The 27056-nt window shown below is 42.3% G+C and overlaps 1 protein-coding gene across 2 annotated transcripts in view; it reads left to right on the plus strand.

Annotated features, from left to right (window-relative positions):
- RB1 (RB transcriptional corepressor 1) overlaps positions 1-27056 on the plus strand; it is a 161165-nt gene that overhangs the window by 128522 nt on the left and 5587 nt on the right. Inside the window, exons 18-26 of one of the 2 annotated variants that reach the window (XM_034758495.1) lie at positions 8691-8809; positions 12952-13094; positions 13986-14131; positions 14860-14964; positions 21151-21264; positions 21373-21539; positions 22594-22630; positions 22971-23113; positions 23807-23856. In XM_034758495.1, coding sequence (XP_034614386.1) covers positions 8691-8809; positions 12952-13094; positions 13986-14131; positions 14860-14964; positions 21151-21264; positions 21373-21539; positions 22594-22630; positions 22971-23113; positions 23807-23856 — 1024 coding nt within the window. The remainder of the gene's footprint in view (positions 1-8690; positions 8810-12951; positions 13095-13985; positions 14132-14859; positions 14965-21150; positions 21265-21372; positions 21540-22593; positions 22631-22970; positions 23114-23806; positions 23857-27056) is intronic. The other variant, XM_034758496.1, reaches the window with a different exon arrangement.

Genomic DNA, 27056 nt, shown 5'->3' on the forward strand with positions numbered 1-27056 from the left:
AGTTTCCAAGAATAACAATTTCCTTACATATGCAATATGTATAGGGTGACCAGATGTCCCAATTTTATAGGGACAGTCCCGATTTTTGGGTCTTTTTCTTATATAGGCTCCTATTACCCCCCCCCCTCCCATTTTTTCACACTTGCTGTCTGGTCACCCTAAATATGTAGGTTTGCTCTTCCAAGAAATTAAAAACACCTGAGACTTGAAATGGCGTTACACAGCAGGAAGCTTTAACCAAAAATCTAAACAGAAAGAGGTGCCATATCTAGCCAATACCTGAAGAAAATTAGTGCTTTTTAATTTGAAGGATACACACAGTCTCAATGTTTTAAACAGTCACAATTAGAATTTTCTAGTATGATAGCAGTGTTTTTTGGGTACATGTGGTTCCAAAAATGAGCTCAAGTTTTGTTACTTATCTCCCAACTTAGGCTGCAATGAAATATACTTGAAAATAGGGTTGCCAACTTTCTACTTGCACAAAACCGAGCACCCATGCCCCGTCCCTGCCCCACCGCTTCTCTGAAGCCCCACCCCTGCTTACTCCATCCCCCCTTCCTCTGTCACTTGCTCTCCCACCCTCACTCACTCGCTCATTTTCACCAGGCTGGCTCAGGGGGTTAGGGTGTGGGAGAGGGTGAGGGCTCTGTCTGCGGGTGCGGGCTTCGGGGTGGGGCCAGGAGTTTGGGTCGCAGGAGTAGGCTCCAGGCTGGGGGTGAAGCCGAGGGGTTTGGAGTATGGGAGGGGGCTCCAGGCTGAGACAGGGTGTTGGGGTGTGGGAGGAAGTACGGGCTCTGGGTTGGGGATGCGGGTTCCGGGGTGGGGCCAGAAATGAGGGGTTCAGGGTGTGGGAGGGGGCTCCGGGCAGGGGGAGAGGGTTGGGGTGTGGGGTATGTGTGAGGGCTCTAGCTGGAGGTGCAGACTCTGGGGTGGGGCTGGGGATGAGGGGTTTTGGGTGTAGGATAGTGCTCCGGGCTGGGACTGAGAGGCTCAGAGGGTAGGAAGGGGATCAGGGCTGGGGCAGGGGGTTGGGGCACGGGAGGGGGTGAGGGCTATGTCTGGGGGGTGTGGTCTCTGATATGGGGCTGGGGATGAGGAGTTTAAGGTGTAGGAGGGGGCTCTGGGCTGGGACTGAGGGGTTTGGAGCATGGGGGGGCATCGGGTACAGGCTATGGGTGGCACTTACCTCAAGCAGCTCCAGAAGCAGCGGCATGTCCGGCTCCTATGTGGAGGCACAGCCAGGAAGCTCTGTGCGCTGCCCCATCCACAGGCGTTGCCCCCACAGCTCACATTGGCCGCAGTTCCCAGCCAATGGGAGCTGCGGGGGTGGCACTCGGCGCCAGGGTAGAATGCGGAGCCTCCTGGCTACCCGTATGCGTGGGAGCCAGAGGGGGGGGATATTCCGGCTGCTTTCCAGGAACTGCGTGGCGTGGAGGCTAGCAGGGAGCCTGCCAGCCCTGCTGCGCGGCACCACCAACTGGACAGTCAATGGCCCGGTCAGCAGTGCTGGCTGGAGCCACCAGGATCCCTTTTCGACTGGGTGTTCTGGCTGAAAACCAGGTACCTGGTCAGCCTACTTGAAAATAGAGCAACATACTGAATCTTGAAGAATTTATTTTCTCCTGTAACCTAATTGATTCATTCTTTAAAAACTATAATTGTTGCTATATGTTGCTTTTTAAAAATCTGTTTTAAAGTCTATTTCATCATTATCATTTCCAAGAGGCATGGTTCAGATTGGGTAAGGCACAGTGTACTTACTGAGCTGGATTTTTCACTTTGAGAAATTACTGATAGGAATTCAGGTTGTTTCTTCTGAAATCTGGGGCCTCTCAGGGCCGCCCAGAGGCTTCACGGGGCCTGGGGCAAAGTGGGGGAGCGGACATAAAAAAAGGCACCACCCGCTGCGGCGCGTGTACTCACTGGGTGGCGCTCCGAGTCTGCGGCAGCGGCAGGTCCTTTAGTCGCTCCGTGTCTTTGGCAGCACTGAAGGACCCGCTGCCGAAATGCCACAGAAGACCCGGAGCGACTGAAGGGCCCGCCGCCGAAGTGCCGCCGAAGACCTGGACAGCCACCAGGTGAGTAACCAGGGAAGGGATTCTCGGCCAGGGCTCGTGGGGCCCGGGGCAAATTGGCCCACTTCCCCCCCCCCAGGGCGGCCCTGGGGCCTCTTGGCTTTAATTTAAAAAAGAAAGTAATGCTGCGTGAGACTTGCACAAATACTGTAGTCATACTGAAATGTAAATACTGCGGAGATCCAGACAACAAATCTAATTATTTCAGGTACAAATGTTTCTCTCTGATGATAGTGGGAACACATCTATTTGTTTCTGAGTTCCATTTAATCGGAGGCACTGAATATTAACCCTTTAGTTCCTGGGAATGATTTTTCTTTGTGCTAAAGACTATTATAAAATGTGTTGAGTCCTACACAGAAATACTTGTACATAACTGCTCTGGGGACATTCCAAGCCATTTATTAGAACATGTTCAGAAGTAATCTGGAATGGCTTTTAAAAACGGGTTTAACACAGTTAGGTTAAACACACAATTGATGCAACTACGTTAGCTTGAAATTGTTTTTTAAAAAGGTGTTTGGGGCTCGGATTTTAGTCAGGGCAAACTAGTCTAGAAAAATCTACAACTGACAATTGCTTTTCTTTTAATTATTGGTGTGGAAGGTTGGCTTACATGTAGAGAGCTACAGGGCAGCTGAGTCATTATCTAAGTTGTTTGCAGAATCTTATCACTGGTTTGCTTAATATCTTTGAGCTAGCCCCATTAGTGCTTACCACTTAGAACTAAGGTCACTATCCTTGCATTATGTCTACAACATACCGTTGTGGTTAAAGTTTAAATGTGCAAAAAAATGGTTTGCAAGATGGCTAGTGAAATGAGTCTGGATTCCCTATTCCGTGAATGCCAGAAAAAGCACATAGTACTTTATAGATCCGGTTTTTTTTAGTTGTAGCAACTCTGACTTTTCTCATCAATTGCTGCGTACAAATGTTTGCCTTCGCTGTGCTAATGCTGCTAGCCTTTTGTCTCCTTGTTTCTCAAATGTCTTCAGGCTAGATACATGCAAGGTGCACCTTGCACATTCCCTTGTTCAGGAGCTGCTGGTGTCCCCAGTGTAGGCGAGGGCAGCTTGGTGGTAGCACTAACTTGCACCCTGTTGCAGTGGCCCCTATTCATGGGTGCAGAACTGCTAGGACATGACATAGCCCGGCTACACCACCTCTCATTCCCAAACTGCATTCCCCTCCTCTGGCTCACCCCCAGTTCAAGGGCTATTCCTAAGAAATGGTGAGGTGATTATTATACCTCCCTACAGCCCCTTTGCATCAGTCTAGCTGCTAAAAATCACATAGGGCAACTATGAATTTGAGCCTCTTGCTTCTGTAGTTCCCATTATACTTGAAATGCCTTCTCCAGATCTCTTCATCAACCTTCCTTTCTTTATATCCACCCTAAAAATCACTCTGTTATCTCACCTACAAGACATGAATGTGAAGAAAAGAAAACAAGTGTAACAAGAACAATTTCTGTCTTACAACATTCTCTGATAGGTATTGTCTCCTTCCTTTGTTGTTTGACCTTTACTTCTAGTGCCATATTGAATTTAGACTGTAACCTTTTTGGGATGCTGATCAGATTTTATTACGAGATGTCTAGTACAGTTTTCGATGCTTGAAAATAACTGAAAAATGAATTGTATTTAGTGCTTACATACTTACCAAATAGATAGCACTTACCATGGTGTCATTGGTTTAACATGTCTGCCAATCTTCAAGTGTAGTTTAGCAACTCTGTATTCACATTTGAGAAAAGCAGGGAGGTTAATGAAAAGTTATGTGCAGCCAAATTCAGCACTGGTAAAAGCAGGTATTGCTCTGCTGGAGTTAAACTGGGGATGTAGCGCAAATTAGCCATTTTTCACTTTTGCATAACAAATATGCGATACTGGTATTTGGAATAAAAAAATCTCATGAAAAAGACTTCTCTCATCTAGTCTGAGCTAAGCAGCAATCATAATGATTATATTCTTCTGCTTCTTTGTCTCCTGTGTTTTTTTTTTTTTAACCCATCTGCCACGGTCTTAGCTTCTAGCCAAAGAGATTAAAATTCTTTATAGGACAGGCTCCCACACATCTTTATGGTGGTATTCTGTTTTTGAAATTAATGTTGTGTTAATGTTAAACAGAGGAGATCAAGTTATAGTATTATTCCAACACACCAATAAAGTACAAAAAACCTTGTCCTGTTAAATAAACGAGCAATATGCACATTTTGAGTTAAAGAATTAAAACAAATCAGACTGTATTAACATCTGAATGAAATCCTCAGCCCCGCTTTTGTTATTGTTTCTTTGCCTGAAACCATACAGAAAGCAAGCCCAAATAGGGTCATATTTTGCATGCATCCAACTTTTATTCACCTCCAACTGTGTGTAAAGTCACTAAAGTAGGATTGAAGATAGGCAGATTAAATCAATGAAACCGTGATAAGGTCTATCCAATCGGTTGGAAATTATGGTCTTTAATCTTCAGTTCTTTTATGGGATATGCGGTTTAGGTTTGGAGAATTAAGTTATCATTGGGTTAGTCAGGATTTTGTTTTGGCAGGCCTAAATTGTTTCATCGTTCTGAATGCTAGTGGTTTTGTTAGGCTTTTCGAAGTGCCTTTGCAAATGAAAGTGAAACTTCTACCAGTGCTGGGCAACCTACGGGCCTCATGCGGCCGCAAGACAATTTGTTTACATCGGCCGCCCACAGCTCCCAGTGGCTGTGGTCACCGTTCCTGGCCAATGGTAAGCAGCAGCTGGCTTGCGCCGCTTCACGCAGCTCCCATTGTCTGGGAACGGCAAACTGCGGCCACTGAGAGCTGTGGGCGGCCATGCCTGCGGACGGTCGATGTAAGCAAACTCTCTCGTGGCCCGCCAGCAGATTACCCTGACTGGCCGCAGGTTGCCCACCACTGTTCTAAACCCTTACAACTGCCATAGGGATTTTCACCTCTGGCAGAGTGAATACAAAGTGGTAGCTAGAAGCAAGTTCTTGCAGCTTCTTTTTAAAGCTGTTAATTTCAGATCTGTTCTTGCTTTGGATGAAAGGAACACATCCAATTATTGAATATTTTCCAAAGATTTCATAGCTTCTTAATATTAAAATATCTGATTTAATTTACCAATTTCATAATTATTTTTAGTTGCTTAAAAGTTTGGCTACACTATATATTTCAGATAGTTTAGCAATAGCCATAGTACTAAGATGCATTATGGAGTCAAAGCTTGAAAGTGCGTTAGGAAATTATTTAAATGTTAAGAAATCTAAAACCTAAAGAATTAGAAACTTTTTTGTTAAGGTGAAAGATCTCACAGATTTACTTGTTCTTACTCTGAGCCTCACAAAGACTCAAAAATATTTCATTTCTTTGACAAATTACCTAAAAGAAGATTAAGCATTGTTGTTGTAATTGGTGGACTCTGAAACCAAAACAAGCACCCAGTCCTCATGAATGCAATTCTGAATTGTGTACATCTGGTTCAGAAAACTACTGATACTTAAAGGATATTTGAATTTTGGCTGGGTGCATATGTTAAACTTTTTTTCTTAAAACTCAGTTTCTGAACTCAGTAAAGTAGTATTACCATGGCAGCATGGTCTAATGATTAGAGTTGGGGGAGGACAACTGAGAATCAAACTTTGGCTCTATTCCTGACTCTGACAAGTTAGTGGTACTAGATCATGTCTCCATTTCCACCTCAATAAAATGGGGCTGTATTACCTATCTTAGTTAGCACTTTAAGATCCCCAAAATAAATGCAATGTTATTATTTTGTTCTTTTAATTTGTACTATGTATCCAGTGACATCAGTCAGATTCTTGAGCAAAAAATTTACTCGGGCATTTTAAAAAATGTGTGCACTAAAACTGTTCATGGGTGGAGAGGCTACTGATCTGAAATACTGTTTAAAAGATTTGAGAAGCAATATAACATCTCAGATAAAGTGAGTAAAGTTACTTTACAAACAAAAGTCACTGAGATAAACCTTATCAATAGATAAAACTGAGTCTTGGGTACAAAGTTCTTTTTTTAAGCATTGATTATTCCAACCGGAACTCGTGGATAATGACCTCATTTTTTGCACATTCAAGAAAAGTCCCTAGTTTTAGAATATTATTGTATTCTAATTAAGTCTCAGTGATTGCACTATTAACCCCTGTATTCAGTGGCTCATATCTTGGCTCAAAAAATTAGCATTCAAGAGATCAGATTCCCCAAAGAAATAATTTGATAAATATATTTCATTTTTTGAAAATAGAGAAAAACAAAGGCAAATACGTAACTTAAGTCTGTCTATAACCAAAGTCAATTCAAATACATTTAAAGGGATGGAAAACTAGGAGAAAAGCAGCCTACTTGGAAAGAACCCAGAACTCCTGTTTCCATGTGCTTAACCACTAGACACTCTCTCATTATGTTGAAATTTGGTCTTCCGCTTTTCTGTTTTCCTTCCATCTCACACACCTCTCCACCCCCAGACTAGCTGTTTGTCTTAATACATTTTTCTTACTTCTTTTTCATCAAGAAGAGTATTTTCCTCATCATAGATATTTAAAATCTGAATTGAATGGGTACAGGAATCTCCCATCCCCCTTGGCTAGTGGAGCTGTTATTCATGTCAAGGGAAGAGGGGAAGCTTGAAAAATGAATGACTAATTGCTCCAGGAAGGGGACTTATCTTCTTCAGGAGACAGGAGCAGCATTGACAGCAGGAGGGACTGTTGAGAGGAACTGCTGAGGCGTGATGTAGGTGGGAGAGTGAGAAGTTGAGGTAACAGTTGTCTGTTTGGACATGTGTGGGAGTTCTAAAGGTGTAATAGGCAAGCAAATCATAGTCATGTAAATACTTGTAGTTACTGAGAAAAGTCATGCAACCAGCCCCCATCACCTGGTTGGCCTGCAGGTACTTGTATAACTGAGAAATAACTGCGGTCATGAGCCAGTAACTGTACATCATTTCTCTGCTATGGCTTAGACAGTGCCGGTATTGCCAAAAATCATGGCTTGGAAATTATGAGATTGTAAGAAAAATATATGTTGGGTTCTTTTTGTCTTCTGGTTTTTGAACCTGCAGGATTCACGTTTTCAAGCTCTTCTCCACAACCATGAGAATCTTCTTCTTCTTCTTTTTTTTTTTTTAATGAAAATTGAGATTCCATTGGGATCACCTGATTCCAGGTGCTAGGGCTTGAGAAAATCCCCCAAATATCCTGAGATTTTCACTACAATCTCAAGAGTTTGCAACACTGCAATTCCCATTCAGAATAATAGAGCTGTAGGGGAAAAAACCGAATACCAATGTTTGAAGTTTTTTGCCTTTATGCCAGACTGGTGCAGCTGGGATGACCAGTTTACTTTACATTTGCTTGTGAACCTACAAATCAGTGCTGTGTTCACATTACAGACTCCTTTGTCAATTTTGCTATTATAAATGGGTTTGCAGTCTCTTCATGTATATTTATAAGTAACACATTCATCCATAGAATTTGATGGACCTTGAACAGACAAGCAACACATTCAGTATATGTAAAATGTTAAGTCCATCAGTGTTGATGCTCTCTGCTTCAGATTAGGGGTAGGAAAATGCCAACTTCCCACGTTTTGCTCATCCATATCTGCCACTGTTTACTACCTGACTAATAATGCCTTTTTACTTCCAATACAAAGCTTAACACCACAGAAATAGATACATCTCTTTTCTCCCCGTTATTCCTGACTCGATATTGGTGGCTGGGTTTTGGTGTCACATAACTGAAAGAGTATGATTGCTAAGCAGGAGCCCCCTGCTGAAGTCAACATAAACAAAAAATCCAGCACATCTGTATTTTCAAGACTAGTTTAGTGCTATGGTGTGAAGCAAGAATATGTTGTTCATGCATTTCTATATAGTTCTACCAACAACTTCACAGATAAGCCGCGAGGAACCTGAGGTTCTGCTATTGATGATGACAGTGTGAGATCCTTGCTTCATCCATCTTCTTCACTCCACTTGTACCCTCCTCCCACTGTCCTTCCCCGTCATCTTTGATCTTAGCAGGGTTCAGACTTCCTCCTTCCTCCTTAGCCAAAAGTACCAGTAATCAACCTACAATCCAAAAGGAGATCTTAAGTGCCTTTGAACTGCAATTTGATGCTCTTGAGTCTTTCTGTATTTAACACATAGCAGCTGAAATAAGCCAGGAAGCACTTGAACTGGAACAGGATCAGTCAAAAAAGGAGGAGGAGCACAGGACCATCACACTGGCCTTTTCAAATCCTAACTGAGGGTTATGGAGGAGGCAGAATGTCCTTGAACTGGCTAACTGAAGCCATTGCCAGAGGAAGTGCAGAGTGAACACTAGAAATAAATAGAAACATAGAGCACTTGAGCAGTGCCCCAATTGTTGATGTGACTCTTGTCAGATAGTCAGTTTCCCAGTGGTTTGAGCATTGGCCTGCTAAACCCAGGGTTGTGAGTTCAATCCTTGAGGGGGCCACTTGGGGATCTGGGGCAAAATCAGTACTTGGTCCTGCTAGTGAAGGCAGGGGGCTGGACTCGATGACCTTTCAAGGTCCCTTCCAGTTCTAGGAGATGGGATATCTCCATTAATTTATTTATTTACTATGATTTTCTTTTTTAGGATTCGTCTCTATTTGATCTTATTAAGCAATCCAAGGAACGAGAAGGCCAAGTTGATCAACCTGAGCCCACCTGCTCTCTTAACTTTCCTCTCCAGCATAACCACACTGCGGCAGATCTGTAAGTAAAGTGCATGCTTGGAGATAAGTGCTGTGTGGAGTTAATTTCTTTCACAATATTTTTTAACTATTTATTTATATACTGCATTTTTCCTTGTTGGACTTGGTACTAAAGTTACGCTGACTTGTGCATTACATTTGCTGGAACTCATACTAAAAACAGGCCATCCTCAACCAAATTTTAAAATATCTTTTCTCAAACTCCATCAAACTTATACTTCTAATGTCATTTCTAACCACGATTTCCCTGCAAACTGTTATGTTACATGGCATGACTTCATCTGTGTAGGGATAGATATTCTCTTTTTACTTAAATACTTTGGCAAAACTTCTTAGTATGCCCATATTTTCAAAAAGGTTTGTGATGCCATAAGCCAGCATGTGTGATTACAGCTGCTACTCAACGCCATGATCAGCATTTCTTCCCAACTCCCTTGATCTGGTCTGCCAGCAGCAGCTCCTCACTGGCCCCTCCAGACATGGGCAAGTGGGGTAATCTCCACACCCAACAGTGCCAGAGGAAAAAAAAAATGCCTGCAGCCAACAATTTGGCAGAGCAGAGAGAAGCTTTGTTTCTTCTTTGAGTGATGGTCTCTATTGTATTCCACTGAGGGTTATGCGCATGCGCTATGCTCCCAGAGCCAGAGCTTTTCAAAGTAGTATTGCTCGGTGGTCCATGCATGCACCTTTTTATTGCCTTGTGGTTTTGCCCAAGGCAATAAAAGGCAGGTCAGACAGAAAAAGGTCTCCAGTTCCTTCTCACCACCATCTGCTCCTGGGTCTGGTTACTGGATTATGCCAATGATGCCAGGATTCAAAGTCAGAGCTTCCTGCCCTTGCTCGTTCTCCACCAGCGATGAACACCAACGCTGTTTGTACTGTTTGGGGGAAGCCCACATCACCTCCAGGTGCAGCATCTGTCTCTCCTTCCCTGCCCATACACGGGAAGGCTGAGCTCTCCACCTCAAGAAGCACCTCCTGGATGTAGTCATGGGCTGCAAATGGATCCTGTCTGGGGAAACCCCCTGCACATTGGCCTGAGCAATCCAAGAGCGCTCCTCCTATTGCGGAGCCTCCATATGGATCTGTCAATACCAGTGCTATGGACCCTGAGATGGATCCTAGCCATGAACCACGGAAACATGTGCATTAGCATGGCAGTAAATTTTCCTCTAAATCCAAGAAGGACACTGAACTGTCCATGCGTTCCGGCCACAAACGAGCTATGCGCTCCAAGGCACATGAGCAAACAGAGGCCGCACTGCATGCCAGATCCGCATACCCGTCCTGCTTCAACTCTGCTGGCGTCCCATGAATTGTTGGTCCTGAGACAAATGCCTTTACCGGTTCTGGTCCCATTAATAGACTGGATACCGTTGATTCCGGGGAGACTCGGAAGCACTTCTAGACCTCACAAACTGTTTGTCCTGGTAGATCAAAGTTCGCTGCATGTTCCGGTGCACTTACTAGGGGAGGACTCCTGCCCACTCACTGGGCAATGCTCTAGTCGACAATGGTCAGACTGGACGAACTATGCCTTCCCCCTCCTCCCACTCCAACCTCACGTCCTCCGCAAACTCCAGCAGGAGATAGTGATGGCCATTCTGATTGCTTCATTATGGCCTTGCCAATTCTGGCTCCCTCTTCTTCTCCACATGTCAAAACTACCTCCACTCCTGCTCCATACATTTCCAGAACTGCTGACACAAAACAATGGCAGACTCAGGCATCCAGATCCATGGACATTACACCTGACAGCATGGTTTTTGCGTGGACACCTCCATTAGCACGAGAATGCTCATTGGCAGTACAAGACGTCCTGTCCAGTAGCTAAAAGGATTCCCCGAGGTGATCCTGTCAGGCCAAATGGGCACTTTTTACCTCCTGGACCCAACAGCAAGGTCTTGCCCCTGAAGCTGTGGGCATCCCCTTGCTCTTAAACTATTTCCTCCACCTGAAAACCTGGGAACTCGCTTTCAGCTCTGTCAGAGAGCCTGCAGTTGCCATCAGTGCTTTCCATCCTCCAGTGGAAGGGCATTCAATTAGGACTGGAAGGGGTCTACATGGCAGGACTGAGTATTATCTAGACCAGTGGTTCCCAAATTTTAACAACCTGTGAACCCCTTTCACTAAAATGTCAAGTCTTGCGAACCCCTTCCTAAAAATGAATATTTCCAGGGATTTTCTCCTTTACCTGAGTATAAATTATAAAAGCAGTGATCTTGGAAATGTAAAATTTGTTTTTATGACATGCTCATTATACACTATATATTATTAATTTATTATTTCATTACAGTATTTTTATTACATTATGAAAACGGCAACACTTTTCCAAGATCTCACTTTCGTAGCTTGTATCACTTTGAATAAGCCTGTTATAAGACAAGGCTCCTATGTTTCATCAAGGAGTATCAGATGTGAAACAGCATGAAGGTATTTAAGAAACCAACTCAGAGTTCCTCCTACACAAGCATTCAGGTCTTGAGCAGTCCAGGCAAACAACACACGTTACAACAAAGCTTAAACTTGTTCTTCATAATAATTTAAAAACAATCCTAGCTGCCTATTTAATTTTAAAAACAGCAAAAAATATCCACCTCCCTTTCTATTTCTTATAAGGAGTCTTGAAGTTTAAATCTCCTCAGTGTGATAGAGATGCTTGCTTTGATCTGCTTAGCTCTTGGAAGTCCAGGGGCTCCAGGCTGCTGGCCCCAGGCTGCCCGGGATGCCTAGGGACAGCTCTGTCTGCCATTAGGGAATTTTCTCCAGGGGTTCACGAACCCCAGTTTGGAAACCACTGACTTAGTCCTTAATGAACTCTCTCTTCAAACCGCTGTCCTTCTGCCCTCTCTCTCTTCTCTGCTTTCCTTGTTGCCATTTCTCAGTGAGGAGGGTTGGAGAGCTGGGAGCCATGATGGCAACCCGCCCCCCCCTTCACTAGGTTCCACAAGCACAAAGTCTCGCTGCGACAGCATTCCAAGTTTCTGCCAAAGGTGGATTCCCAATTTCACCTCAACCAACATATACATCTGCCTACTTTCTTTCCAAAACTATATGTCTCAAATGAGGAAGGGCGGCTTTAGTCCTTTGATGTGTGTCTTTGTCCTTTTACCTACAAAGGAGAAAGCCATTCCAGAAGTCTCCTAGGCTATTTATCGCCATAGTGGAGAGAATGAAAGGACAGGTCATTTCTACGCAGAGAATCTCCAAGTGGGTCTCAGAGTGCGTTATGTGTTGCTATCAATTGTCAGGGCACTCTCCACCAGATGGGATACAAGCTCATTCCACAAGAACGCAAGCATCAATCATAGCCGCACTTCATGACATGCCTCTTGTGGTCATATGTAAGGCGGCCACATGGAGTTCCGTACACACCTTTTCCTCTGACTGCTCTAGTACGTGATTCTGCAACAAATGCCTCATTCGGCATAGCGATCTTCTGTTATATGGTTTTGCCATCTTCCTTGCACCCTCCTCCTATCTAGGTACTGCTTGTCAATCACCCTCAGTGAAATACAATAGGAACCATCACTCAAAGAAGAAGAGATTACTTATCTGTAACTGGAAGTTCTTCAAGATGTGCAGTCCCTATCTGTATTCCAATACCACCCTCCTTCCCCTTTGCTGCAGCTCTGTAGGTCGGCAGTGGAGAATGTACTGGAGATGCAGTCGGTCCGCCGCACCCTTTATTGCCTCAGGTGAAACCACAAGGCAATACAAGGGCACACGCATGGACTGCCGAGCAATACTACTTTGAAAAACTCTGGCTCTGGGCGCATAGTGTATGCGCATAACCCTCAGTGAAATACAGATAGGGACTACACATATTGAAGAACCTCCCATTACAGGTAAGTAACCTCCTCTTATATGCTGTGATTGGCTAGACTTTTGGGAAAGATGCTAGTTTCACCAGTTCCTGGTCCTGAGGCGGAGAAGAGGAGAAATATGGATGAGCTTCAATATCTCTGATTTTCAGTTCTCAATTTTAGGAATGATTTGTTTCAATGAAGGCTCTTCCCTTCTAGCAAGGGGAATGGAAAAGTATGCATGTATATTGTGTATTTACCTTTGTTCACTTGTTTTTTATTTGGAAGTGTCATTTTTGTTTTTATTTCACTATTTTTATTCATGCTGTGTACGCAGGTATCTTTCTCCTGTCAGATCTCCGAAGAAGAAAGGCTCCACAGCTTTAAACCCCATTCCTATAATAGATGCTCAGCCTGTGTTGGCACCTCAAACTCAGAAACCACAGAAATCTACCTCCCTTTCACTATTTTACAAAAAAGGTTTGTAGATCATGTTAACAAGAAGGAGCATTTATATGTAGAACACGTATATGTAGAAACTGCAAAGTAACCTATCATCATCTATCCCTTGTTTTAATGGAGGTCATAAAAATATATCAAGAAACTGTAATAAACACACTGTACGAACTATCAGCTGTCATTCTTTCATTAGGGAAAGCATTAAAGCACTCTGAACAAGTTTAGTATTAGGAAAGTCTTAGTACAATACCAGAAGATGAATATGTGTGTTCTACACATATTGTAGCCTAAAGGTAAAAATTAATTTATAAGCAGGCAGACTTGTGCAGTCTCACATTGATTTAAGCTTTGAGCTATTGTAATATGATGCTTGCAAAATTTAGTCTAAGTGTAGTTGCCAGAATGTTAATTTGGATTGAAAATTCCTATAAACCAACCTACAGGAAATATTGGTGCATATACCCCGTGTTCTATACAGACACATATAATCTCATCAGACATAATATGCAAGCAAAGACAAGGAAAATCCCAACCCCCTTAATGAAATAACCTTGTCTACCGAGTCGATTTTGTTGTTAATGTGAGATGGTCATGAATAATGCCAGTGTATTGAAACCTTCAGTGTAGCAGCAACACAATGACAGATCATGCGCTTTGCAAATGGAAATCATCTCCACCATGTGTCTTCTTCTGGCATATGCTTCTGACATCATGGGTCATTACTGAAGGCTAAATCTGGGACCTCCTTTGTTGAAAGCATGAGCCATCCCTACTTGAGCTAAAAGAGAAATTCTACCTGCTAGAGAAGTCACTCACCCTCTGATACAGCAATTAAAGGCAGGCAGTCTGAACAGTGGCTTATACAAGTTTCTCTATTACCAATGTGATTAATTTTTCTTCTCTTCTCTCAAGTGTATCGGCTGGCATATCTTCGATTAAATACCCTCTGCTTACGGCTTCTGTTTGACCACCCTGAACTAGAACACTTGATCTGGACCCTTTTTCAGCACACATTGCAAAATGAATATGAACTTATGAAAGACAGGCACTTAGACCAGGTAATATAAATCAATGAGATTTATATTTGCTTTTCAGCAAAATGTTGCTTTTCAGTTTTTCATCTGTTAAATTCTGGTATGAGGTTTTTATTTCCCACAAGAGGCAGATTATTCAAAGCTGAAATTAGTTTAATACAGTGAACTGATGTATTTAAGAAGGCCTCAATTTTCGTTTAACTACTGAAAGTTATTTATGCTGTAATGTCAAAGGCATAGCATGTGTCATCAAAAAAATCTTTGAAAAGTAGTGAGTAAAGGCCGAAGTTTACTGTGAATACATTAATTTTGCCCAGGGAAGTCAATACTAACTAATCCACATTTTGTCTTTCTACCCTAAAATTTCAGCTTTATACTGTATCTAAATGTGAACTTGAAAAATATTATCATTTTTGTTTAGAGAACTTTTTTGCAAAAAGAAGGGGACATTGGTTTGCCTTTTTTGTTTTCTCCTCCAAGGATTGGTATGGGATGGAATGACATGTAGATAATTGATTTAGCTCAGTGTAGGAATCCTAGAGCTACTGATCTTCACCTTCATTTCTAGTAACCAATCCTGACTTCACTGAAGTCAATGGCAAAACTCTTATTGACCTCCATGCAGCTGGATTGCACCCCATGTAAATAGAAAAACATGTAAGAATATAGGGGAGGAGGGATAGGTGCTTTCTCAATCTGAAGTATAACAACATTTGCTGCATTTCTGATTCTTCTTGTTGTTTCTTTAATAGATCATGATGTGTTCCATGTATGGCATATGCAAAGTAAAGAACGTAGATCTTAGGTTTAAAATCATTGTTACAGCATACAAGGAGCTCACCAATACAAATCAAGAGGTATGTAAAATCTTTAAGTATTAGTCATCCATGAATATTGTAACAATGGCGTTTTTAAAGTCAGGTGGAATTTCTTCGCAGGTCCAGGTTTTGTTGAGGAGTTGGCAAAGTTTGTGCTGGAGCATTGTTCCACCAGCTTTAAAAACCTCAGCTGAGATGCTGTCTGGGCCTGGTGCCTTGTGATTTTTTTTCTGGGTGATGGCACGCCAGACTTCCTCAGAAGATGGGGGATCAGCAAGGTGTTCCATTGCTGTGCGTTGTGGAATATAGACTATGGCAGTGGTGGGCAATCTGTGGCCCAGCAGGGTAAGCTGACTGTGGGCCTTGAGACATTTTGCGGCTCCTAGTGGCTGCGGTTTGCTGTTCCTGGCCAATGGGAGCTGCAGGAAGCGGTGGCCAGCACGTCCCTGCGGCCCGCCGCTTCTTGCAGCTCCCATTGGCTGGGAACAGCGAACTGCGGCCACTGGTTGCCGTGGGGGGCCGTGCCTGCGGATGGTCAATGTCCGCAAAATGTCTCATGGGCCACAATCAGTTTACCCTGATGGGCCACAGGTTGCCCACCACTGCTCTATGGTGTCTTCAGATACCACGGATTCACGGCTTAGTAGGCTCTCAAAGTGCTCCTTCCAGCGTTTTTTAATGGCCGCATTGTCCTTAAGGAGGGTGAAGCCATCCTGGGAATGTAAAGGGGTTGGGCCTTTGGAGCCTGGCCTTTGTTACTTGAAAGAAGCTTTTCATGTCATCCTGGTCTACAAAACCCTGGATCTCAGAGGTCTTCTCTTGCCACCACTTATTTTTGATGTCACATAGCCTCCTTTGGACTTCAGCTTTGAGCAGGTGATAAGCCTCATGTTTTCGTTGTTTAGAGGAATTATCTTGCCAATTACAAAATGCAGTTCTTTTCTGTTGAATTAATGTTAGGATTTTCTCGTTGTTTTCATCAAACTAGTCTTGGTGCCGATTAGTGGAATATCCTATCGTTTCAGCACAGGCACTGTGAATGGTATTTTTAAGTTGATCCCAGTGCTCTTGAATATCAATGATGTTACCAGGCAAGTTAGAGAGTTTCTCAGACAGGTGTTGCTGGAACATCTCACAGCTGGCTTGGTCTTGAAGTGCTTTGATATTGTACCACTTTTGTTTAGTCTTTGGGTGTTTGCGGTGTGGTGGAGTGAGCTGCAGGTACATGATTGATCTTACTAATTGATGGTCTGTCCAACAGTGATCTGTACCTCTCCAGGCTCGTGTGATACGGACATCGGCATAATCTCGGGTTCTGACTATAACATAGTCAAGGAAGTGCCAATGTTTGGACTGAGGATGTTTCCAGGTGGTATATTTGTTACTCTGCCTAAAGATGGTATCTGTGATCCTCCTCCACACATTTGCTGGGGAGGAGAATACAATTGGGGTTTACAATTTGTCAGCCCTACTTTGCCTATTGTGCTGCTCCAGAGTTAGGAGTCCCGTCTGACTCGGGCATTGAAATCTTCCAGGAGGATGAGTTTGTCTGACTTAGGTGTGGCTGTGAGGATTGCATCGAGAGCACTATGAAACTGCTCCTTGTTGTCTTCCTCATCATCAAGTGTTGGGATATATGCACTGATGACTGTGGCATATTGTGTTGCTGAGCTTGAGCCGAGCCATGAGATGCTTGTTAATCCCCATGGGAAGCTCCAAAAGCTGACTGGTGATCTTATTTTTGATGACAAAGCCAATCCCATGAATGTGTCTCTCTTCAGGTGGCTTTCCTTTCCAAAAGAAGGTGTAGCGACCACCATCCTCTTTAAATTGGCCCTCATGACCCCAGCAGGTCTCACGAAGAACTGCAGTGTCAATGTTGCATCTTGCCAGTTCTCTGGCAATTATGGCAGTTCTTCTTTCTGGGCATTCACTGTGCTGAGATCTTTGTGCAGGAGCTACAGAGGTATTGTTCTCCTCTCCATCGCAGGGCAGATCCATGTCTGGATCCTACTAAACCACCTTCTCCCCCTTGCTGAGGAACTCCTCCCTGAATCACAGTGTGGCTTCAGGCCATCCTGAGGCACAACCTACGTGATCTTTGTGGCATGACAGATTCAGGAGAAATGTAGAGAGCAACACCAGGAACTGTTCATGGCATTCATTGATCTACCAAGGCCTTCGACTCTACCAATTGTAATGCCCTATGGAAGATGCTGTGTAGATTTGGCTGTCCACAGAAATTCATTTCCATCATCAGACTACTCCATGATGGGATGACTGCCACCATTCTGTGCAACGGCTCAGAGACTGAACCATTCATCATTCGCACTGGTGTCAAGCAGGGCTGTGTCATTGCTCCAACACTCTTCTCCATTTACCTTGCTGTGATCCTGATTCTCATCCGTGACTGCCTTCCTGGTGGAATCGGGATTGAGTATCATATGGATGGTCAACTCCTAGCTCAGTGGTTTGAGCATTGGCCTGCTAAACCCAGGGTTATGAGTTCAATCCTTGAGAGAGTAATTTAGGGCAAAAATCTGTCTGGGGATTGGTCTTGCTTTGAGCAGGGGGTTGGACTAGATGACCTCCTGAGGTCCCTTCCAACCCTGATATTCTATGATAAATCTATGATAATCTCCAATGCCTCCAAACAAACTCTAAGATCACGAGAATCAGCATCACTGACCTTCAGTATGCAGATAACTGTGTCATTCTCACACACACAGAGGCCGACCTGCAAAGTACCTTAAATCTTTTTGCAGATGCCTATCTGGATCTCTCTCTCTCAATGTTGGGAAAACCAAGGTACTCTACCAGCCCTCACCTGCACAAACTACTCTTCGTACTACACAAATCACCATCCGCAGAGAACCCCTGGAAAATGTGGACCATTTTCCATACCTTGGCAGCCACATCTCCCAAATAGCCAGCATTGACACAGAAATTGTATACATAATCTGCTGTGCCAGCACATCCTTTGGAAGACTACTCAAATGAGTCTTCAATTATAGGGATCTCTAAACAGGCACCAAGATCTTGGTTTACAAAGCAGTTGTCATCCCCACTCTTCTCTATGTGTGTGAGACCTGGGTAACCTATAGATGACATCTTAAGTGGCTGGAATGTTTCCAACAGCGCTGCCTCACGAGGATTTCCAGGATCAGCTGGGAAGACCGATGCACTAACATTAGCATTCTCTCTGCAGTCAGCATCAGCAGTATAGAAGGGCAGGTCATGAAACACCAACTCCACTGGGCTGGCCACTGTGAACATAGGTCTGACACTCACCCCCTGAAGCAAGTATTCTTCTCTCGGTTAAGTCAGGGAAGAAGGGCTCGCAGAGGGCAGTGGAAGCGTTTCAAAGACATACTGAAAGTACACCTTAAGAAGGGTGGCATCAACCCAACAAACTGGGAGGACTCGACACAGAACAGAACACAGAGGCACCACTGCTCACTTTGAGGAGAACAGACATGCTCATGAGATAGAGAAGTGACAAAGGAGGGGGGAAAAGGGCACAACAGTCCAGCCAACAACGGTCGTCTCCAAGATTACACTGGTCACTTCTGTGGGAAAATCTGCAGGGCACGAATTGGGCTCCTCAGCCACTTAAAAACCCACCAATGAACTCCCTTGGCAGACATCATCCTCGCATCGAGGGATAACTGAAGAAGAGTCATCCATAAACATTCGTTATAACGTTGCGCACATCCCTCCAAGGATCTCCAAGTCCAGTGTGTCATCTTCATTCTACCTACAAGGGAACTGACACTCAGAGGTTAAATGACTTACCAAGGTCACACAAAAGTATGTGGCAAACACATTTATTTTGATAACTCTCCTCAAAGAAGCAAGCCATAGTTTTTATTAAAGATACTCATCCTGTGAAAAAAATAGTGTGTGATTATGTAAATTAAAGACCAGTGGTCAGATTTACAAAGATATTTATTTAGGTGCCTATAAAGGCAAATAGACACCTGGCAGAATTTTCAAAAGTACCCAAGCAGGTAAGGCAGGCACTAAACTCCCATTGGAAGATTAGTGCCTAGCATGTTGAAGTGCTTTTGAAAATCCCATTAGGTGTCTATATGTAACTTTAGATACTAAATGTATTTGTAAATCTGGTCCTCTGTTCATAATACACATGCAAACGAGGGTCTAAATAAGGATGCATGGGCAAACTTAATTCTAGCATTTCCTACCTTTTGAATTCAATCTTGACAGTCCTTTACTGTAGTTTTAGTCTGTAATCATAAGTACTTATGCGGTGCTTTCCATCTTCAAAGCGTTGAAACAAACAGGTGAAGTGGCTTGTCCACATTAACAGTCAGTGGTGAAACTGTGATTAGAACTCAGGGGATCCTGCAGCCTTCTCCTGTGCTCTAGCCACTAGATTACATTGCATCTCAAAGAGCCAATGTTTGCCTAAATTAGCTGATGCTCTCAGCTGTCATTTGATAGCACAAATCCAAGTATGGTGATTGTTATATTTTTTGTTACAAAAGAGTGAACTATTTTTGCAATATTTTCAGTTTTAAAATCTTTGTTTTCTGTACGTACTCTGTTCTGTTTAGTGGCCACATCTTGCTCTTCTTATTTCTGGAAATAATTCCATCGAGGTCCATGGGACTACTGCTGTGAACAAACAGAGCAGCATTTAGCCCCAAATAAGCAGTATTGCTCAGAATGTGTCTGTGTCTTCTTTAACAGAACAACAGTATGGTTAAACCTGTCTAAATGACTACTTGAGTAACCAACAAAGGGGTGTTTTAGGGGAGGTGGGTCTTCCACTAAAATGTGATTGAGAACCTTATTTCAACAACTAAAGGGAATCCAATACATTAAATCAGACTTATCTGATAGAAAAGATTATTTCATTGGTTCAAAGAGTTTAAGATATAAATATTTAAAGATTTTTTTATGAAAAGTCACTTATAGCCAAGGCAGTTGTCCACTAATTGCCTTAGATGTAAGTGAAATAAAAATGTAAGGTTTGTTATATTAAACTGCTGGATGTTTCAGTGGAAAACTTAAAAGAATGCACAGAACTATGCAAGGCGTACTGTTTCCTGTTCATGAACTGTGTTTATGCAGCATGTGGCCCTATGAACACTGATGTTAAGAGCAGATAAATTGGCCTTTTAGAATAGGGTGTTGATGTAGGTGGGAGCCAGTTGGTGAGGTTGGAAAGATGATTATTTAAGTTCTGATTATTCTAATAATTTATGCATGTGCTTAAGTCCCATTGATTTCAGTCAGAATTATAGCAAGTGATATGTAAGCACATGCTTATGTGTTTTGCTGAATTGGGGCTGCAACATGCTAAGGGTTACCTTTGGGTGGTTGCTGTGGCCAAGTGGGCTATCACACGGGTTTCACTGTAAATTTATTTAAAAAACCTGATTGTCTTAAAAAAAACTTCTTCATATTTTAAAATACAAATGAAAATTCTTTAACGATACCATACAGAGAAGATTCTCATACTTGGGTTTCATGGTTCCAGCATCAGACATAAAGAAATTCCCTTTGCCTTTACGGACTAGTCTGCGCTGAGGGTACTTGGAGCTAGAAGTGTGATTCACAGCTCACATACACGTTCTCACACTACCTCTCATTGAGATAGTATGCTAAAAATAGTAGTGTCACCACAGTAGCACAGGCAGCGGCAAGCCGCAGTATGGGCTAGCCATCCTGAGTACAAACCTGTGGGTATGTACTCAGGGTGGCTATCCTGTGGCACCACTGCTCGCCGCTGCCTGTGCTACCATGGTTACACTGCTATTTTTAGCATGCTAACTTGACGAGAGCTAGTGTGAGTATGTGTTCGTGAGCTGGGAATCGCACCCCTTGCTCCAAGTGAAGACAAAGCCTAAGTGTTTGCACTGATGTAACTAAATTGGTAGAAAAACCAATTCCATTAAATTGGTGCAGCTCGTGACTGTGAATGCAGTTCTTCTGATACAAACAGATTAATATTGGTATAACTGAGTCTGATTGGGGGTCCAAGGTAACTAAGTCAGTTTTTCTACGGATTTTACTTAAATCTGCAAAAACTGAGTGTAGAAAAGCCCTAAGCAGCAGTGCTTGTCAGCTAGCACACAAGACACAAACACCCTTAAATATTAGCCCGTGCTGATTTAAATAAATGGTGCATGCTGTGGGAACTGGACTGAAATTCAAATTTAAGATTATTTTTAATATATAATTTTTAACCCGTTGTAGACTTTCAAACGAGTGCTGATCAGGGAAGGACAATATGACTCCATTATCGTCTTCTACAACTTAGTGTTTATGCAGAAACTGAAAACTAACATTTTGCAGTATGCCTCCAACAGGGTGAGTTGTTGATCTCCTATATATTTGTTGTGCTGAAAGTTAATCAGTTAACTGACCTCAAATATTATATTGTAACGATTAAATATCCTACTGACTCTTTTGTCATAGCCTCCCACCTTGTCACCCATCCCCCACATTCCTCGAAGTCCTTACAAGTTTTCTAATTCTCCCCTACGTGTCCCTGCTGGAAGTAACATCTACATCTCACCCTTGAAGAGTCCATACAAATTCTCTGAAGGGATGTTGTCACCCACAAAGATGACTCCAAGATCCAGGTTGGTAATAAACAATTTTCTGAGCAGGTGACAGTAACAAATAAGTATTTAATTCAAGCAAGTTAGGAAATTATACATTGTGATTTTGTTAGATATCAATGGCTATAGCTCTTTCTTTTGGTCCAAAGTCTGAGCCCTATTTGCAACCTTTTCTTAGAATGAGGCCTTTTAGTTTGTAACCAAGCCACTGGAAGATGGATTTGGTATGAAATAGAAACATCGCTTCTTAGATGTGCCTCATTTGATTTGATATATATTTTCACTGTCTATGTATATCATATTCATGTAAAATGTGAACTACTTGAGTGCAACCAGCATGTGCACTGATGGCTCAGAGGACTCGTAATGGGTCAGCAGTCTAGCTTTATGCTACTAGTTTTTGATTCAGCCAAGGATGGTAGCAATTGAACATCATTCGTTGCCACACTCTGGCTGTTTGGCCTCTGCAAAATAAGTTTGTTGTCTTAGTCTAGTGCCTAGTGAACACCATCACAACAGGCCCCCTCCTGGGCAGGCTCAGCACAGAGCCAAGGATTGCATGGGCATGGACATTAAAAAGTTACAAATATCATTGTATATTTTAGGTTAAACTCCTGCTATGATTTTGGTTAGCAAACATCTAAAGGTAATGATCAAAGGAAGGGCATGTCTGGGCTACCCACCTACTGAGAAGGGGGTGTTCCTGTCAAAAAACATGGGATGGACTAAGCGGGCCTCTAATTCTCTCCAATTCCACAATTTCTCTTCCACGTTCACTTCAAGGTGATTCTAATTTGGTGGTTCAGCACTTCCTCGTTCTGTCTAGAATTGTAAACATTTAAGAAGAAATTGTTAAGGTTGTGGTGAATGTTTTGCCATCATTGAATGCTTAGTATATTTTTATGCTAAGAGATAAGGGAGCGATTTCTTTAGTTTAATATGCCAATGTCTTAGAAAGCATATGTTCTCTTCACTAGTCTTCATGCCAAATTGTGCAAGTTTGTGAGTGTTTCTGTCTTTTCACTGATAAATAAGGCTTTATCTTTAAAGGTTGTTTTCTTGTTTGTCTTGACAGAATCCTGGTGTCAATTGGTGAATCATTTGGGGTGAGCGTAAGTTTTTGAATGTCAAATCTTGTATATATAAAAAAAAACATTTGGAAGGAATGTGCAGTTTTCTGTTTTGTAGAACTGGTCGGTGTCACTGCTTTAGTTGAGTGTGTTGTGGAATTTGTAAACACAAAGATTGCTGGAGCACTTGCTAGCATCTCTGAAATAGCCTGAATTTATAAAAAAATCTTCCATGTTATATTAGGGTAGTTTGGGAAAGTTTTAAAGAGCTCTTAAAAGACAGCAGATATCTAGAACTCTGAAAAATTGATTTTTGGCTAGTAGTCTGGAAGATGTACATAGTTAACTGGGAATGTTTTTTATGATCTTCTTGTAATCCCAGACTTCTGAGAAGTTTCAAAAAATAAACCAAATGGTGGGTAGCAGTGATCGTCAGCTGAAACGCAGTGCTGAAGTAAGCACTGCCCCTAAACCTCTGAAGAGACTTCGCTTTGATATAGAAGGACAGGATGAGGCAGATGGAAGGTAGGATATAGTTCTTAACTTGTCATGAAGCTTCATGTACTTTTATTTCTGGAGGCCTATAAGATAAGGTTTAGCAAAATAATAACAAAGGAAACAAGCTATCATCATACAGAGGTACTATGTCTTAGCTAATGTATGTATGCAGTGTTGTTGTAGCCGTGTTGTCAAAATTCAGTATTTTCCACTGTTTTGTTTCTCAGACCGGAAGAAGAGCTCTGCGTAAGCTTGAAAGCTTGTCTCTCTCACTAACAGAAGTTGGTCCAATAAAAGATATTACCTCTCTTTACCTAATATATGGAGTAATATAAAATCTTTAGTGATAGATTTTAGCCCAGTGCTTCTTGAATCTGAACCTCTCTAGTGTCAGGAGCAAGAGTCTCTCCTGCTGAGTCTCTCCAGCAAGTACAGTACTGGGTGCTAGACCAGAATTGGATATTAAACTACTGTCTCAAGTGGCTTTGGTCAAACTTAGCAAACTTGAAGATAAAACTGAATATCAGAAAGCTAATAACTCTTGAATCAGCTTTAGTATGCAGAAAAAAATACTAGGGCTGGGTTTGCATTTTTTACAAGAAACCAGAAAGAGGTGGTGACGGTGCTGATGTGAACTAACCACAGTTAGTAACTTGCTTTATTTAGACAAAAATAAAAAGAACATACTAATTGCTTCAATGAAATGTTTTCTGTCCACAGCAAACACCTACCTGGAGAGTCCAAATTCCAGCAAAAGCTTGCAGAAATGAGTAAGTATGGTCTACTGTAGTAAATGAGTAGAAATGACAGTCTTGGTAATAAAAAGTTTGTTTCCCTGCATGCCAACGTCTCCAAATTAAAGCCTTGCTAAACATCTACATAATTTAAGTAACAGCAGGAATTACTGGGTACATTTATTACGTTACTCAGTCTTACAGTGTTTCCATCTGATCTTGAAAATGTAGTTTAAAATGGAAATACTGGGCCACCATTTCAGATGTGCTAACTGACCTAGATGTCATGTAAGATAGACATTTCCTGTAGATAGTGTATGAACATGACAAATTTTTCTTAAACATTGGCATTCTTAGACTGAAGCTTTCGAAATAAATACTGCCCTTAATACAGTTCTAAGTAATATGCAAAAGCTTTGCTGTAGTAAATTTATCATTTGCTTTTGGATAGAAAGGGGATCTTAAGAGATGTATAGTATGTGCTCAGTCTGTAGTTGGGATCTATTATATGGAGTTGTATTGCACATTTTTGAAGAGGATAGGGAGGAATCATACCATATACTGCCCTGGACACACAACAGAACTCTCATGGTAGATATCTGGGGGATTTGGTGATGCTTGAGGGCAAGACATAACTGTGTTACAGACGAATTAGTGCTAACTTTCTTTTCAGACCGTCCGATGTTGTTTGTGACAACTTGTGTGAGTCTGACCTATAAAAGAGTATTGAACTGAAAGCTTTAATACTGAATGTGAAAACGGATGTTTGGCCTCTCTTAAATTATTTAACTGTAAGCATGGTTTACCGGTTATAAAAATTGCACTTAACCTCAAAAGAGTTGCATTTAAATTGATTTGGTAACTGATCTAATCTTTCTAAGTTAGTTCCAGAAATAAACTGCTTGGTACAGTGAATGTTAAACAGTGGTGTTTGTAGTGCTTAAGCAGTTTTTGTAAAGTCTGGTAAATAAGTGTTGCTGTGCTGGTTTCTTTTGGAACTCTTGGTTTTGCCGATAAATGCTATAATACACAAAAATAAAAATAAAATACACGTACAAAAACCGAAGTACAATCCATCAGAGGTGCTCTGGTGAACAAGTGTTTCCAGCTGCCTGATGGTCCAGTAGCAATGCTGTCTCAGAGGCAACTGCAGTTAACACCCTAGGATGGAAAAGGTTTTAGTATGAAGGCAGATTTGGGGGAAATTCTTGAGTACGACTGCTCCCTACTACCGCCCCACAACACACACAAAAAACCCCTAACACCTTCCATGACATCATTTTTGTGTAAGGAAAGCTGCCACTCCTACCCCCCACTCCCCTAAAAATTACTACAATTTACATAGGATGTGTCCAGTGATCCCTACATGTGGTCTGGATCCCCTTTCATTGGTCAGTGCAGGCAGGGAGACCCTTTCATTTGAGAGCCCACCCCCATCTATGTTCCTTCAAGTGTCTGGATCCATTGTAGAGATTGGAGCTCAAAACATCTTTCCATCTGCTAAATTCTATCTTGGAATTTCACCAACAATAGCTCTACTTTGATTCATCTTCTGTCCCCCCTTCCTTCCCAGTACAGACTTGCATGTCTTCTAGCTGGAGTATTGGAGCAAATGTTTGCAGAAAGTATGGAGACAATCTGCAGTCTGGGGCCCTCTTCTTCTACAGGACCATGATGTCTCTTCTGCTCACAGATTTCTCAGTTGGACTGGGAACTGAATGAGCTAAATGAAGAGCAGAAGTTTAGGAAATGGCTGGGCCCCTTGAGAGACCAGAAGCAGCAAGAAACCCACCAAAACACAAAAACCCACTGCCCAGCAGTGCTATCACGTCAGAGAGACACAGAGCTACTGTAGTGGTACTCCACTAATCACAGAAATACCTTCCAAGGGAAAGTTGGGGGGAGGAGGCTCCCTTGCCTAAGAGAAACTCAGTCCTCCCTTAACTAGCTGAATTTTGCCCATATTCAGTTTCTTGTTGATCCCCTTCTCTCAGGCATGCCCATTGAGGTTCTCTGCTGGATATTTGAAGACGAGTTGGAATCATCCCTTAATACCCTTCTGAAAATAATTTAAAAAAAAAGAAAGCTGGGGTCATGCTAAAGAGAATGGGAAGCAAAAGATTACACTGAATTATACAAATCTTGTGACTGAAGCGCCTTGCAACCAAAGAAATACAAGATGGCCAAAAAACCCGAGTGAGAACCCTGGAAATTCCATCTCTCAAAGGTCAAGGAGACCTACTGGCACTGAGTTTGGAAACAACCCCATTAAAAGACCAAGCCAGAACCATCCGTTGCTGATATATAAATGTTTCTGATCCACTAACAAAAGACATTCTAAATTCACAATCAACATAGCCATAAGGGATTTACTCAACTCAGCATTGGGCCAACTTTCCAAGGGCAGATGTCAAAACAGGCAGATCATGAAACTTTACAACTAACAGCCAAGCTACCAACAGATGGTACAAATATCTAAAAAATCAGGCTGCAGTGGCAGCTGAGACAAAGAAATCTGTCATCCCAAAAGAGGGGGATTCGCCTTCCCAGAATTGGGTGGAAAGTAAAAGGCTGCTGGATGCTGAAATTATAAACTTAGATAGAAAGCAGCCTGAGGATCCATCTCAACAATTCACTTCAACAAAGCCAACCTTGACAAAATACTTAAGAAACTCCACTCCACAAGGGACCTTTGAGCACAAGCACTGTTGAACAAGATCTTGATATCATCTTTCTTCATGCTACCATGGATATCATCATCATTCTCAATAAAGGTCCACGGTAGTTATCAGTGTAGCAGAAAGATAGTGCTCATGCAAAACTAAGCACCAACCCATGCTCTTGGTAGCCTCAGCTCACTTCCAAGAGAGAGATCTTCAGAGGAATTTTCAGTAATGCAGCTGCCAAGCACATAACTTTATGCTACTCATTCACCATTTCAAGGAAGTAGGCATACACACACTTAACGAAGTTGCCCCTCCTTTTAGGCTTTTAGTTACAACAGGTTTAAAGGAACATCCAGAGCTCCATTTGGAAACAGAACCTTCAGACGATGAGGACCTGAAACACCCACCTTTGAAGTTCACAAATTGAACTGCATAAAATATGCTCTTGAGCAAGCGTTATACTCTCCATTTGGTGGGCATATATCTTTTTCATATAGAAAAGTTCTCAGATCAATAGGTCTTTAAAAATTATTAAAATGTTAGTTGGAGGAATCCCTACATTTGCTTCAT

Source organism: Trachemys scripta, chromosome 1 (assembly GCF_013100865.1).
Source record: "Trachemys scripta elegans isolate TJP31775 chromosome 1, CAS_Tse_1.0, whole genome shotgun sequence".
NCBI lineage: Eukaryota > Metazoa > Chordata > Testudines > Emydidae > Trachemys > Trachemys scripta.